At 37.2% G+C, this 14908-nt stretch overlaps 1 protein-coding gene across 1 annotated transcript in view; it reads right to left on the bottom strand.

The window, feature by feature from the left end:
- Nucleotides 1-14908, bottom strand: part of CENPI (centromere protein I) — a 47091-nt gene that overhangs the window by 24210 nt on the left and 7973 nt on the right. Inside the window, exons 6-10 of the mRNA XM_007110889.4 lie at nt 5323-5371; nt 5011-5057; nt 1038-1127; nt 406-528; nt 3-170 (exon numbers count right to left, since the gene is read on the bottom strand). Coding sequence (XP_007110951.2) covers nt 3-170; nt 406-528; nt 1038-1127; nt 5011-5057; nt 5323-5371 — 477 coding nt within the window. The remainder of the gene's footprint in view (nt 1-2; nt 171-405; nt 529-1037; nt 1128-5010; nt 5058-5322; nt 5372-14908) is intronic.

The raw sequence follows: 14908 nt of genomic DNA, 5'->3' as shown, positions 1-14908 counted from the left end.
ACCTCTAAGCAATGGATGTTCTGTAAGAGTTGAGGGAAGCTTTTAAGCTGTTCCAGTGGAAATGATCCATTGCTACTGAAATAATCAGAAAGATTCATCCCCTTTTTCCCACTTTCTTTACTGTAGTTACGGGAATTTAGCACTGGTATAACTGAGTGAGAATTCCATTTCTAAAAAAGAAAGATAATAAAACAATCTATCAATGGACTAAGCAGATTACAAACTATAAATGTAAAAGCACTTGTTAAGGTGGTTTAATGAATGGAGTCTGAATATAGTTTGCATAGAATACTGGGTAATTAAAGTGTACTTAAATATCTATCATCTCTTCCAACATCTGAATGGTTATTGTTTGAATTTAATAAAAGAAGACTGTGCAAGTCACCTGGGGTTTTAGATACTTACTCGTTTTACAGGATGGACATTAGCTAACATCAATGTTAGAGGTTCTGGAGGAAGTCCCTGATTCCTTTGCCTCACAGCAATTAGAGCTGTCTTCCACAGATTCTCTGAATTCTTAAAATAGATCTATAAATTTGAATGTAAAGTACACGAGAGGAGGTATCCATAAGTCGGAGCAGCATAAAACCTAAAACTCTTCATTAATTGAATATATTAATTATGAAATATTTTACACCCATGCAAATCCATTTAAGTTTATTTTCTAATCAGGAATCTATTACATTGAATGGAATACATTGAATGGAATCAAAACGAAGTGCTAATCCCTAAAAATCTCAGAAACAGTGCCACAATATTAGATCTTAAAACAGTATGGGGGGCTTCCCTGGTGGCGCAGTGGTTGCGCGTCCGCCTGCCGATGCAGGGGAACCGGGTTCGCGCGCTGGGCCTGCGCGTCCGGAGCCTGTGCTCCGCAACGGGAGAGGCCACAACAGAGGGAGGCCCGCATACCACAAAAAAAAAAAACAAAAAAAAAAACAGTATGCTATAAACATTTTAGTCCAAATCTATAAATTAACTTACTCAAAACAACATATTTCTATCTCAATATGACTTACTGCTCGTTAATCCCTTACCTTCTTCCTCATAGGCAAAGATACAGAAATCAAAGTAGGAACAAAGAATTTATATAGTGACAACAAAGCCTGGAGATGAGGCTGCATTCCCTGAAATAAAATAAGAGTTTTCAATTTTCAATTCTGTGGCCAGCAAGAAAAAAAAGTAACAATAAAATAAAAAGATTAAACATATATTCAGACCCTAATTTTATTCTGTGATATAGCTATAGGAAGATGCTATAGAAAATCAAGGAATAGAAACTCAAACATTTAAATCAACTATCATAAAGCAACCCTCGCCAACTTGTCATCTCCTCTTTTATGACCTTTTTCCATATTTTACTTCTTCCTTATATTTTGTCTCTTCTTCTCTGCCCGTGCCTTAGGCTTACCAGTCATATCTGCTAGCATGGCTTACTCTCACTGGTATAATACTCAGGACTCAAAGTTTACTCATTCTCGATTTAGACAGGAAGGTGGAAGGACAAAAAGGGAAGCCAAGAAAACAGAGCAAAGGAAATAATAATACTTTAGCATCATGATTCTTGGAAAATTCACTAGGATATCTAACAATTGGTATGCAGAAGTCAAACAGCTTGATATAACTGAAAAAGTCTTTACAAAAACATTAATTTTATGACAGAAGTCCTTACTGCTGGATATCTGTGTTTGATATATCTGGCTATCCAGAAGAAGCATACCACTCAAATTCCAAGGAAGAAACCAAACTGTTTTATTAAATTACTATTTTGTTGAATCAAATATTATAAGGAAGGCAGAAAATGGGGATTAGAAATACAGTATTCCTATTTTATAATAGCTTCCTGAAATTAAATTTATGATAACAAAACCAAAATGACCCAGGCTATCTATGCTGAAATATCTTCTGATCGCTGTACTCATTATCAATTAGTATCAGAGTGTTTGCTTTGAGTTGGAATGTTTTTGAAAGAGCAAATACTTAGGAGTGGAGAGACCTTTAGAACTTATTGTCTAGTTAACTAAACCTATCTTTATTGTTAAAAAGTTAACACTTGCTTAAAAGAAAGAGAGAGGGAGACTTCCAGTTAAACATGGCATACTGAACATACATGTTTAATTCTGGGTCCTCATAAAGCCCCACTAAAAAGTAAAGGAATGGAAAAAGGCATAAAGCACAAGTTCAAAGAGAACAAGAAGACAGACAATAGCACATGTGAGGTCTCAACAAGATTTTGGAACCTCAAATGAAGATGGACAAACAATAACCAACTTAGCAGAATAGAGGAAACAAAAGCTAAGGCAGAAACAGAAAAAGCCTCAAAAGCAGCAGATTCATGCTTGAGAACTCCCAGAAAGGCTCAGGAATTTGAGGGATCAGATACCTCTGAAAAGTAGAGGTGCAAGAGGGCTGAAAAACAGAAGGACTGGTTGAAAGCCTACATAAGAAGCAGCTAGAACCCCAAATTCCTTCATTACACTGGCAAACATCAGGGTTTTACTCACTGAAGATAAAAGCTGGACTCATACAGTTTGCAGAACTGAGGGAGTGTACCAGAACCTTTCCCCAATCTTTTCTACTGCTTAAGTCCCAGAGTGCTAGTAGCCAGGTTTATAGCCCTGTGACAAGTAATTTTACATGTCAACTTTGCTGGGCCATGGGGTGCCCAAATCAAATGTTCTGGGTGTTTCTGATGAGATTAACATTTAAATGGGTGGAGTAAAGCAGACTTGAGTCTTGAGTAAAGCAGACTACCCACCATAATGTGGGTGGGCCTCATTCAATCAGAAAAAGACCAGCTCCCCCAAGCAAGAGAGTATTCTCCACCAGACTGCCGACTGCCGATGAACTCAAACTGGAACATCAGCTCTCCTGGATCTCCAGCCTGCAGGCCCACCCTGCAGATGTTGGACTTATGAGTCTCAATAATCATGTGAGCTAATCCCTTATGAAAATCTTTCTCTATATATACACACATCCTAGTGGTTCTGTTTCTCTGGAGAAGCCTGACTAATACAACCCCTAGTCAGGAAACAGGAGAATTTTTTTAAATTTTATTTATTTATTTATTTTTTGGCTGCGTTGGGTCTTCGTTGCTGCACGTGGGCTTTCTCTAGTTGAGGCAATCGGGGGCTACTCTCTGTTGCGGTGCACAGGCTCTAGGCACGCGGGCTCAGTAGTTGTGGCACACGGGCTTAGTTGCTCCGTGGCATGTGGGATCTTCCCAGACCAGGGCTCGAACCCGTGTCCCATACATTGGCAGACAGATTCTTAACCACTGCACCACTAGAGAAGTCCCCAGGAGAATTTCTTAGGAAAGGTGACACCATCATCTGGGGAATTCCCCAATGAAACATCAAGATCCTAAAATGAACAAGTCCTGCTCACGTACACAAGTTTCCAATGACCGTTTTAGCGCTTTATTATTAAATATGGGCAAACAAGGTTTACCAGGTATTTGAGAAAAGCCTCTACCATGAAAGACCAAACAAACAAGAAAGGAACTCTGAGGAAACAGAGACCAAGCTGGGAACAGAAAAAAAAAAAAAATCAGCCCAAATCACACAGGTTCATGCCTGGTAGAGGGAGAATCCCAGAAACCACCCTTACCAACCTTGAACACAAGACCTAACTCCCCCTTCCTTTTCCAAAGACTGCTCTCAAAGGGCCTGGTGCATAAGATAACAACGTGCCTGCTCCACTTCCCACCATTCATGCTTGCCACCAGAAAGACAATTTCTCTCTTTTGTGTCCATCATGATGGGAAGTTATGGGGCATGAATGGGTATAGAGGGGACACATGTCTCTGCAGGTATCAAAAATTCACATACCCAATACATTTGCTTACATGGGCTGATTATGCCTGTTACCATTTTACATGTTCAGTCACATGTGAGCATGGCTATGTCTTCTAGGCTTGGTATTGTTGGATGTGATCAAAGTCACCAAAATCCAGCTTATCAAAACAATTTTATGAATGCATCTTTATAAACAGGCATTGATAATGGGGTAATTTAGTAATGTAGTATATAGAATATTAATAATGAAGCCATATATTTAATGTCTGGGTTAAAAATTTTTAGACACTGTACTGAGTCATTTTCTTAACTTGAACATATACTTGTCTCAGTTAATACAAATCAACAAGATCCTATTTATGGTAAGATTTTCTTATTCCATTGAAATGTTTTGCTGTTAACATGCAAAAATGTACATCTTTTTCATAATTTCTATTAATGTGAAATAAAATTAAATTTGGACAAAAACATTATCATTACTATCCTCAGAGAGCTACAAGAAGATACCGCACCCAGAGAGCCAAAATAGGAAGCTATAAAACAAGAACAATCATTGAATTGTACCAACAGGAAACCTCACAATGGAGAAGCACACGTGTGCACATGTGTTTGTGTTTTTCATGAAATTTGAATGCCTCTACATAGGTTACGCATGCTTCACCAGTTAGGCACAGGCACTACAACTTCCTATTGTTTTACACCCAAAGCTTCACAGACTTCTGTTACCTGGCAGGTATAGTAGAAATAACAATGCAAGAGAGCTGTAAGGACAAGAGATAATAGTAAGGGAATATAATGAAGTTTAAGTATCCAGAAAAGAATGCTTTCCTAGATCACAGCCACAGAATAAATAAGTTAGTCACTTTAATAAAATAAAGTAGTCATTTTTGACTACTCCCTAACACTTATTTTCCAGCCATACCAACCCAGTTCCATAAATCGTTTCTGCTATTTGGTATCGACCTGGCTTTGCTCATGCTGTTCCCTCTGCCAAGAGTGCCCTTCTCTTCTTTCTTGGCCTAGTTAAATTCTACTCACCATCACCACTCCTCCTTGACCCCAGTCTGATTCTGATTTTTTATTTTGTTGACTGAGCTCCCCAGGTAATTAAGTTCCTTGAAGGTAATGACGCATTCGATTTTACATCCCCAAAGCCTAGCTCGGTACCTAGCACAAAGTACACTGGCCAGTCTTAGGTCTTTTCAGTACTCACCATTTTGGCCTGAAGATCAAGCAGTTTTCTCACACGAAATGGTTTGACTAGAAAAGGTAAAGAAAAGAAGTACTAGTCTGCGGTTCAGAATAAAAAGAAACCTTGTTCAGGTAGCTTCTCCTTACAACACATCAAGAATGTAATTCCCCTGTTCAGTTAAGCCATTAAGCAGATGCTCTTAGATAAAGGTACTAAAAAGAAATCCCACAAAACCCTGTCATAGAACTAATGCTAAGAGTTAACTTTATAAAGGCCGATACAAATGCTAATTCTACAGAGTGAATGTAATACAACTGGAATGAAAATACTCACCATTCTCTTTTTTGGTAAGTAAATACAACAAATGGCAGACATAAGGGCACTGTCAAAATATAAAAAAGAAAAGAAAAAAATGACAATATATCTTGAACAGAGCAACAATGCATTTTCCTCAAATGTCAATCTTATACTAAGAAAAAAGGCTTTGGGACTTCATTGAACAATAGTTTTACAAAGCTTCTCTTTTTCATACTACATAGTAGTGATTAAAAAAAACAACAGTTTTAATTGGCATCCCTTTATGCCATTTTTAAAGTTATTTTTGGAATACAACAATGCAGACAATTTGAAAACCAGAAAAAGATTCTTCTACCTAACAAAAATTCATGTAGTCCTTCTAGTAGGTCCACATTTATTAAGATACAAACTTAAAATTTTTATCCTGATTTCCCACTTAAAAGTATTTTCCCATGTTACTTGGTCTTCAAAATGATCATTTTCAATGATCTTAATATTCCAGTGAGTGGATATACCATAATTTAATTAAACATTTAGCCCTCAGTTTGGCAAATATAACATAATACATTTCTTAAACTACTAAATGATTCCTTGGTTCCCTTATACCACTTCATTTTGAGCGCCCAATTGTTGAGGTTTTATTCTAGATCAGGGGTCAGCAAACTACAGTCCACCTGTTTTTGCAAAATCAAGCTTTACTAGAACACAGCCGCAGTCACTCATTTATGTATTGGCCATGGCTGCTTTCTTGCTACAACAGCAGAGCTGAGCAGTTGTGACACAGACTGAATGGCCTGCAAAGCCTAAGATATTCACTGTCTGGCCCTTTACAGGAAAAGTTTGCTGATACCTGTTCTAGAAGAAAACTAGAGTAGAATATCTTCAGGACCAGAGGGTGGCAGTGTTTTTCTTTCATTAAAAAAAAAAAAAAACAAAACAGGGCTTCCCTGGTGGCGCAGTGGTTGCGCGTCCGCCTGCCAATGCAGGGGAACCGGGTTCGCACCCCGGTCTGGGAGGATCCCACATGCCGGAGCGGCTGGGCCCGTGGGCCATGGTCGCTGGGCCTGCGCGTCCGGAGCCTGTGCTCCGCAGCGGGAGAGGCCACAACAGAGGGAGGCCTGCATACCACAAAAAAAAAAAAAAAAAAAAAACAAAAAACACAGGATAAACATAAAATAAAACATAAAAAAACCCAATAAATTAGAGTTCATTAAATTAAGAATATCTGTTTATCAGACAAGGAAATAATACTCTATTGCAGGGATGGGTAAACAACAACCTGTGGGTCAAATCCAGCCCACTGCTGGTTATTGTGAATAAAGTTTTATTGGAACGCAGTCATTCATTTATGTATTTATTGTCTGTAGCTGCTTTTGCACTACACCAGCAGAGTGAGTACTTGTGACAGAGACAGTATGGCACTCAAACCTAAATATTTACTACCTGGCACTTTAAGAAAAAATTTGCCAATACCTGCTTTAGATGTTAGGAAATTGAAAAAGTAAATTATTAAATAGGACTAGAGAAGGCAACAAAAGCAAAGATTTTCTTTAAACAAACTTATATTTTAGTAGTCTTGATTCTAAACTTTGAAGTACAGCATTCCATATTGCCACTCCTTTACTTAGAAATGGGTTGATAAAGACTGAACATACTTGTAATAAGCATGGATTTATATATAGGATCTTCTTGTTTTTAAGGGAAGAATACATGTTATGACCAAGTCTGCCACATTATACACAAAATATAGTAACTTTCAGTAAAAAAAACAAAAAACAAAAAACAAAAACAACTCACTGCCTCACATCCCTAGGATATGAACCATTAGCGATACTGTTTATCATGTTGGGTATGAAACGAGTGCCACCCTAGGCCCCAGCATTCTATCTGACATTCTCCTTTAATCACATCTAGAAAGGAAAAATTCATGTGCATTTAAGACTTTACAATTGCTTTTCTGGCAAATAGTTAACCACCACATCTCAGTCACTACAGAGTCAGGTGCCTACCAAGTTGTGACTTTTAATGCTTTTAAAAGTTAGGATCCCTATTTCTTGATCTGGGTGATATTTATACAAATATGTTCGGTTTATAAAAATTAATTGAGCTGATCACTTATAAGTAATTTTGTGTATGTATACTTCAATAAGTATTTTTTAAAAGATAGAAAAAAGGAAAAGGAAAAGAAAAAAGCAGGCCCCCTTCCCCCTGCCATGTTGAGCAAGAAACTCTCTAGTCAGCATCATGAAAACTACTCAAGTATATTGCAATTATTTGACAAACATTTATGAATAGTTCCTAGTCATTCATTCACTCATGAAACAAGTACTTATTAAGCAGTGGATAAAACAGACAAAACGGTCTGCTCTTATGAAGTTTACAATACTAAATACCTGGGTTATAAGACGCTCAGTCCCTGCCTGGAAGAACTCCTAAGTATGTATCCAAAATAATTCTAAGCAGGGACTTGTACAGGCACTTGCATGCCAATGTTTACTGCAGCATTATTCATGTTAGCCAAAAGGTAGAAACAACCCAAGGGTTCATCAACAGATAATGGATAAACAAAATGTGGTATAAACATACAATAGAATACTATTCAGCCATAAAAATGAAGTTCTGACACATGCTATAACATGGATGAACTTTGAAGACATGCTAAGTGAAAGAAGCCAGACACAAAAGGACAAATACTGGATGATTCCACTAATATGAGGCACCTAGAATAGGCAAATTCATCGACAGAAAGTAGATTAGAGGTTCCCAGGGGCTGGGTGGAGGAGGAATGGGGAGTTATTGCTTACTGGCTAGAGAGTTTCTGTTTATGGTAATACAAAAGTTTTGAAAATAGATAGCAGTGATGGTTGCACAACATTATGAATGCAATTAATAACACTTAAAATTAATAACACTTAAAAATTTATACTTAAAATAGTTGAAATGGTAAATTTTACATTACGGAAAAAAGATAACAGGTTAAAAGAATGAAGTACTAATACATGCTGACAACATGGCTGAATCTTGAAAGCATTATGCTAAGTAAAAGAAGCCAGTCAAAAAATACCCCATATTAGGGACTTCCCTGGTGGTCCAGTGGTTAAGACTCCGTGCTTCCACTGCAGGGGGCCTGGATTTGATCTCTGGTTGGGGAACTAGGATCCTGCATGCTGCGCAGGGCAGCCAAAAAAAAAAAAAGAAAAGAAAAAGAAAAAAAGACCCCATATTGTATGATTCCATTTATGTGAAATGTCCAGAACAGGCAAATCTCTAAAGACACAAAATAGATTAAGAGTTGCTTAAGAACCTCTAAACAGGAAGATGGAGGTGATAGCTAAAAGGTATGAGTTTTTTTTTTAATAAAGTGAAAGAATGTCACAATAAAGCAAGTCACACGAATTTTTTGGTTTCCCAAGGGGTATGAGATTTTTGAGGTGATGAAAATGTTCTAAAACTGACTCTGTTCATGGTTGCACATATCTGTGAACATACTAAAAACCAGTGGATTTTACTTTGAGTGGACTATGGTATGTGAGTTACATCTCAACAAAGCTGCTTTAAGAAAGTATCCAGCGAGAAAAGAAATGACATACTACAATTAGACTGATTCGACAACAATGGAAAGGAGGTGCCAGTGCAATATTGTCAATGTCCTGAGAGAATTTCACTGTCACCCTAGAGTTCTACACACAGCAGAACCAATTTTCAAGAGCAAGGGCATAGTAAAGACATTTTTAGGCAAAGATAGAGTTTACCATCAAAGATTCTACTGAAAGAATATTCTAGAAAATGAGCTCGATTGAAGGTCTGAGATGCAAAAACAAATAATGAGCAAAGATATTGGCAAATATGTGGGCAAATCTAAACAAACACCAACTGTGAAGAAAATAATAATGTCTACTGTATGTGTATGTGGAGGAGGACGGAGAAGAAAGAGCCAGAACTAAAACCAGATAATAGCATATAATCTGGGAGGGGTATGATCAGAGTTAAAGCATTCTAAGGTCCTTGTATCATTCAAGATGAAGGTAAAGATATTAGTTACCTTTAGACTTTAAGAAAAAAACATTAACAATTTAAACTGAGAACATTATAAAGTTATTAATTCATTAAAAAATAATAAACCCATTATATGCTAGATGACATATTTTATGAAAAATAACTACATTTTCCAAACAAAAGAAAAACAGTAAGAAGGATGACACTGTTTTACATTTTACACTATATATGCATGTTAAAATGAATACAATAACAGCTAAAACAACACACACAGAATGTGTAATTTCCAACCAAGAATGGGGGAAAACCACAATCAATCCAAAATAAGAGGGATGAGGGAAAGAATCAGAAAAAAGCAGATCATTTAGAAAGCTCAAAATAAGAGATTGATATTTCAATTCATTTCTACTATATCAACAATCACTACAAAAGTAAATAAACTAATTTTCCAGGTAAAAGTGAAAAATCATCAGACAGGATTTAAAAATAAAATCTAGTTATATGCTATTGAAAAGAGGCATCTAAGGGATTTCCCTGGTGGTCCAGTGGTAAAGAATCTGCCCTCCAATGCAGGGGATGCAGGTTCGATCCCTGGTTGGGGAGCTAAGATCCCACATGCCATGGGGCAACAAAGCCCACACTGTGAGCCTCAAAGAGAGAGCCTGCCCGCGTGCCGCAAACTACAGAGCCCATGTGCTCTGGACCCTGTGCGCCACAACTACAGAGCCCACGCGCCCTGGAGCCCGCGCCACAACTAGAGAGAAGCCCGCGCACCACAATGAAGAGCCCGTGCTGCAATGAAAGATCCCACGTGCCGCAACTAAGACCTGATGCAGCCAAAAATATAAAAAGAAAAAAAGAAAATAAATTGTTTTTTTTTTAAATTAATAAATAAAAGAGGCATCTAAGACATGAGGGCAAAAGAAGATTTTTCAAAAAACCAAAAGATGGTAATATACCAAGCAATATACTAGCCAATGTCAATATCAAATGAAATGACTAAAACAAAAACATTTCTAACAAAGGGCAACTCCATGATAAAGGTTTGATTCAGCAGGACAACATGAAAACTATAATTGTGCATATACCTAATAATAGACTCAAAATATATAAAGTACAATTTGACGGAACTTTAAGGGAAAACTAACAAATCTGCCTTCATAGTGGGAGATTTTCAACACACCTCACTCTGTAATTGATAAATGGGCAGCAACAATAACAATAAATCCATAAGGATAGAGAAAATTTCAATTCCAATAACCTTCATTTGCTCACCCTACTTCAACAATTCACCCCACTGTCACTCTGAATCTTGTCATCACATTGAATCATCCCCTCCTGAAATCTTAAACTCCAATGCTACAATTTCTATCATTCCAGTTTTTAACCCCAATACATTTCCTGAAGGTCACCAAGGCATCCTGAACCTCAGCTGCGTGCGCTCCCAATGTGCCCTGTTTTGTCTGCACCCTCTCCCTTTTCTCTCTAGACTTCCTGATCCATCGGCGGTCACTCTCTTGCCTCCTTGTCCCACCCTGGAGAAATTACCTATCACAAATTTGTGCTCCCTAAACTCATCTGGGCCTTCAGACCTGTGTCTCTAACCTCCTATTTCTATTTCCACCAAAAGCTATTTCAAAATGTATACTCTCTCCTCAAACAACATTCTATCTTCCCATCCTCATTCTCAGCAGAAGAACTTGCCTCCTACTTAAGTGAAACTTTGAGGAAAAAAAATCACTAAAACCACTGGGCAGGAATTCCCTCAATCACGTCCCTTACTAACCCACAAATTTATTGACATCAACACCCATGTCTCTCTTCCTGTTGAAAACGAATTCCTATGACTTCAACCCTGATCCCCAGTCTTATTTTGATACCTCTCCTGTATACTCACATAGAACTCTGTGGATACTATCACAGGATTTATCATACTGTACTTATCTTCTCTCCTACTACATTTAAAGATTTTCAAGGCTCAGCCTCTTACTAGATAGCTTACCTTAGCAAAGTTACATAATTTTTCCAAGCCTCAGTTGTCTCATCTCTAAAATGGGAATATCATTTTCCATAAATCCTGGCTCTAGTCACATGACTCTGGGTAATTATTTGACTTCTCTGTGCCTCAGCTTCCTCATCTCTAAAATGGGGATAAAAGTGTACACCACATAAGGCTGGCAAGAGTTTCATGTGAGTTAAAACCACTTCTTATCTGGTGTGTGTTTTACACTTACAGCACATTTCAGTTTGGCTTAGCCACATTCCCAGTGCTTACTTAGTCAAATGAAGTTAGTGGCTACTATACTGGTAGCACAAGTATAGAAAAATAGTAGGTGCTCAATAAATTTTTTTTAGAATATTGATGTAAGAAAAGAACTTTCAGACCCTCAGAACTGGGAAAAAATACTTTACATAGTCTAACATTTCTTCCTCTACATTTTAACATCTCTGAAAACAGAACTAATCCTAAAATCCATATCATGTGATAGTTTTAATGGCAGCATTCTACGGTAATGGTTCATAAGATAATGATGCATCTTAACACTGATGGCATCTTAGAGATGATGAAATACTGTGTATATAAAGTATATTAGTGCCTGGCATATAAGCCTCATATAAATTAATTATATGAGGCTTATAGTTAACTTATTCTTACTCATATTTGTATTTCCAATACTAGTTCAATGCCTTTCACATTATGTGGTTAATAAATGTTCACTGAGTGAATTTCTAAAGGATGTAGCCTCAAACTTTGTACATCTAAAGCCAAACATATTATATTCCTTCCAAAACTACCTCCTTTTCACAAATTTCCTTTTATGGTCAAAGGTACCATCAGTCTGAGTCATGCTGGCTTAAAAACTTGGTTCTTTATCTCTTGACCCTTCCCTTAATCCAATATAGGTACCAAATCAATTCTTCCTTTACAATTTCCCCTAAAATTCGTCCTTTCAATTTTTCATTCCCCTTAGTCTAGGATAGTGATTCTCAAACTTTTTGGTCTTGGGACTCTTTATATTCTTAAAAATTAGAGGACCCCAAAGAGCTTTTGTTTATCTGGTTTATATCTGTTGATATTTACCATATTAGAAACTAAAACTCAGAAATTTTAAAATGTTTACTAACTCATTTAAAAAATAAGCCCATCACATGCTAACAATAAATGAAATATTTTATGAAAAATAACTATATTTTCCCCAAAAAATGACTTAGAGTGACACAGTTTTACATTTCTACAAATTTCTTTAATGTTTCTGACTTAATAGAATACAGCTGGATTCTCTGCTTCTGCACGAAATCTGTTACAATATGTTGTTCTGATTGAAGTACATGAAGAAAAGCCAGCCTCACACAGATATATAGTTGGAGAAGAAAGTAATATTTTAATAGCCTTTTCAGAAAATTGTGGATATTAGTCTTTGATACTTCACTAAAACTTGGTAAGTGATAGTCTCTTAGGGAACAGCTGCAATGTGGAATCTGAAATCTTATCAATGAACCCTTTGTACTCTGTTCCATTCAAATTCAATGATATATCTTGCACTTTGGATGGCTCTTTTACCCATGCATAATTTCATAATATCATACATGATAATTTGGAAATTAGTTATACCAAGCTTCCAAATATTGACACATTTCATTATACAATATCTAAAAATCACATTCATTAATATTGCTACCATCCTCATCAGGAAAGTCTTTTAAGTATTGGGAAGCTGTCAAGTTCACAGTGGCAGATACAAATTTTCCAAACTTGTAATTTTCGTTTAAAAGCTCAAATTTTATCACTGGCAAAAAATAGTGCCAGTTGTTTTCTTTGAAATGACCAGCTCACTTTGTTCATTTTCAAGAAAACATCTGCCAAATACCCAAGTCTGAATAACCACGGTTTATATGTCAGTCACTCTTTGAAGTAAAAATGGTATTCTGTGAAAAAAGCAGCTGGTTTAGCTCACAACTCAATCACACAAGTGCTTTTCCTCAGGACAACTGTTGTACTTTAGTATGCAGAAGGGATTTATTTGTATTTCCCATTTCATCAAACATAATATTAGGGGGCTTCCCTGGTGGCGCAGGGGTTGAGAGTCCGCCTGCCGATGCAGGGGACACGGGTTCGTGCCCCGGTCCGGGAAGATCCCACATGCCGCGGAGCGGCTAGGCCCGTGAGCCATGGCCGCTGAGCCTGCGCGTCCAGAGCCTGTGCTCTGCAACGGGAGAGGCCACAACAGTGGGAGGCCCGCGTACCGCAAAAAAAAACAAAAAACACAAAAAACATAATATTAAAGATGTGTCTCACAGGTTGAAGTTTAATATAATTAATGAAGTAATTTTTACTGCTTCATTTGGGACATTATTAAGTGAAACTAGCATTTTTGTTTTTTTACTGCAGGGAAGAACACAATGACCACTAGTACAGTCTGGCCCCACTGCCCTGATTTGTGCCAAGGTGCCAGCAGTTTTATCCACCATCAGTGCAAATGTCAACACAGTGAAAATAGCTAATAACATCTTGATATTGCTATAAAGATAACTTGAACCACTGAGACCTCCTGAAAATTTCTCAGGGAGCCTCAAGGGGTCCACAGAGCATGTCTGAGAACTGCAAGTTTAGGATGTCATCATCATGTTAGTCTCCTAACTAGTCTTCCTGACTCTAGCCTCCATCATAATTCATAATGTTTGGCACTACTAGATACAACTTCCTACAGTGTTGCTTTCAACATGTTCTGCCCCAAGTTTTCCAGTGATTTCCCCACTGGATATAGGATAAAGTTCAAATTCCTTACCATCACATTTAAAGACCTCTACAATTTTTCCTCATGCAACTTTTCCGGCCTTACCACCCACCACTGCCTGACACCAATTGTAATTAAGTCAGTCTGATCTATTTAAGATCTCCTGAAACACAATTTACACAGTTCACAACTTTGCTTGAAATATTCCTGTCATATCAAACATCAAATTTCAAATCCTACTCAACCTTCACGGCCTAGCTCAATGCCTACATACTTTATGATGCTTTTTCTAATCACTCTGGTTTACAGTGTTCTTTCCTTCCTGGAAATATCACAGCAATTATTATCCTCATGTTAACATATACTGTCTTTGATAATTTAACTTATACGCTGTTATTTAACTTTATCTGCTTTCCTTAGTCCCCCAACTGGATTATAAACCCCTGGAATATGGAAACTCTCTGCTAAACTTTGAATCTTCTATATTGCCTCGATCAATGCAATGAACACAGCCAATTTTTTAAAAATGAAATCAATGAATGAATTCCCTTTCCAGAAGCAAGAGGAATTTGGTTAGATGAATGGTTCACATGGTCTGTGAACTACTGATGGTCCCTGAAAGTCTTCCATGTGGACAGTAGATTCATTTCTTAGAGTTATTAACGTTTTCAATGGGAATAATTATGCTATTTAATCAACATCAGTCCATTGGCATCTCATGAAAAGTAATCCTCCCCTCATTAATTCTGATGAGGTTTTCACAGTGTTAATCAAGAAATTAGAAACCATAAACAAGACCAAAAGACAACCCTCAGAATGGGAGAAAATATTTGCAAATGAAGCAACTGACAAAGGATTAATCTCCAAAATTTACAAGTAGCTCATGCAGC

Source organism: Physeter macrocephalus, chromosome 21 (assembly GCF_002837175.3).
Source record: "Physeter macrocephalus isolate SW-GA chromosome 21, ASM283717v5, whole genome shotgun sequence".
Lineage (NCBI taxonomy): Eukaryota > Metazoa > Chordata > Mammalia > Artiodactyla > Physeteridae > Physeter > Physeter macrocephalus.
Note: the sequence above shows the minus strand (reverse complement) of the source record. Positions and strands in the feature narration are given on the sequence as shown.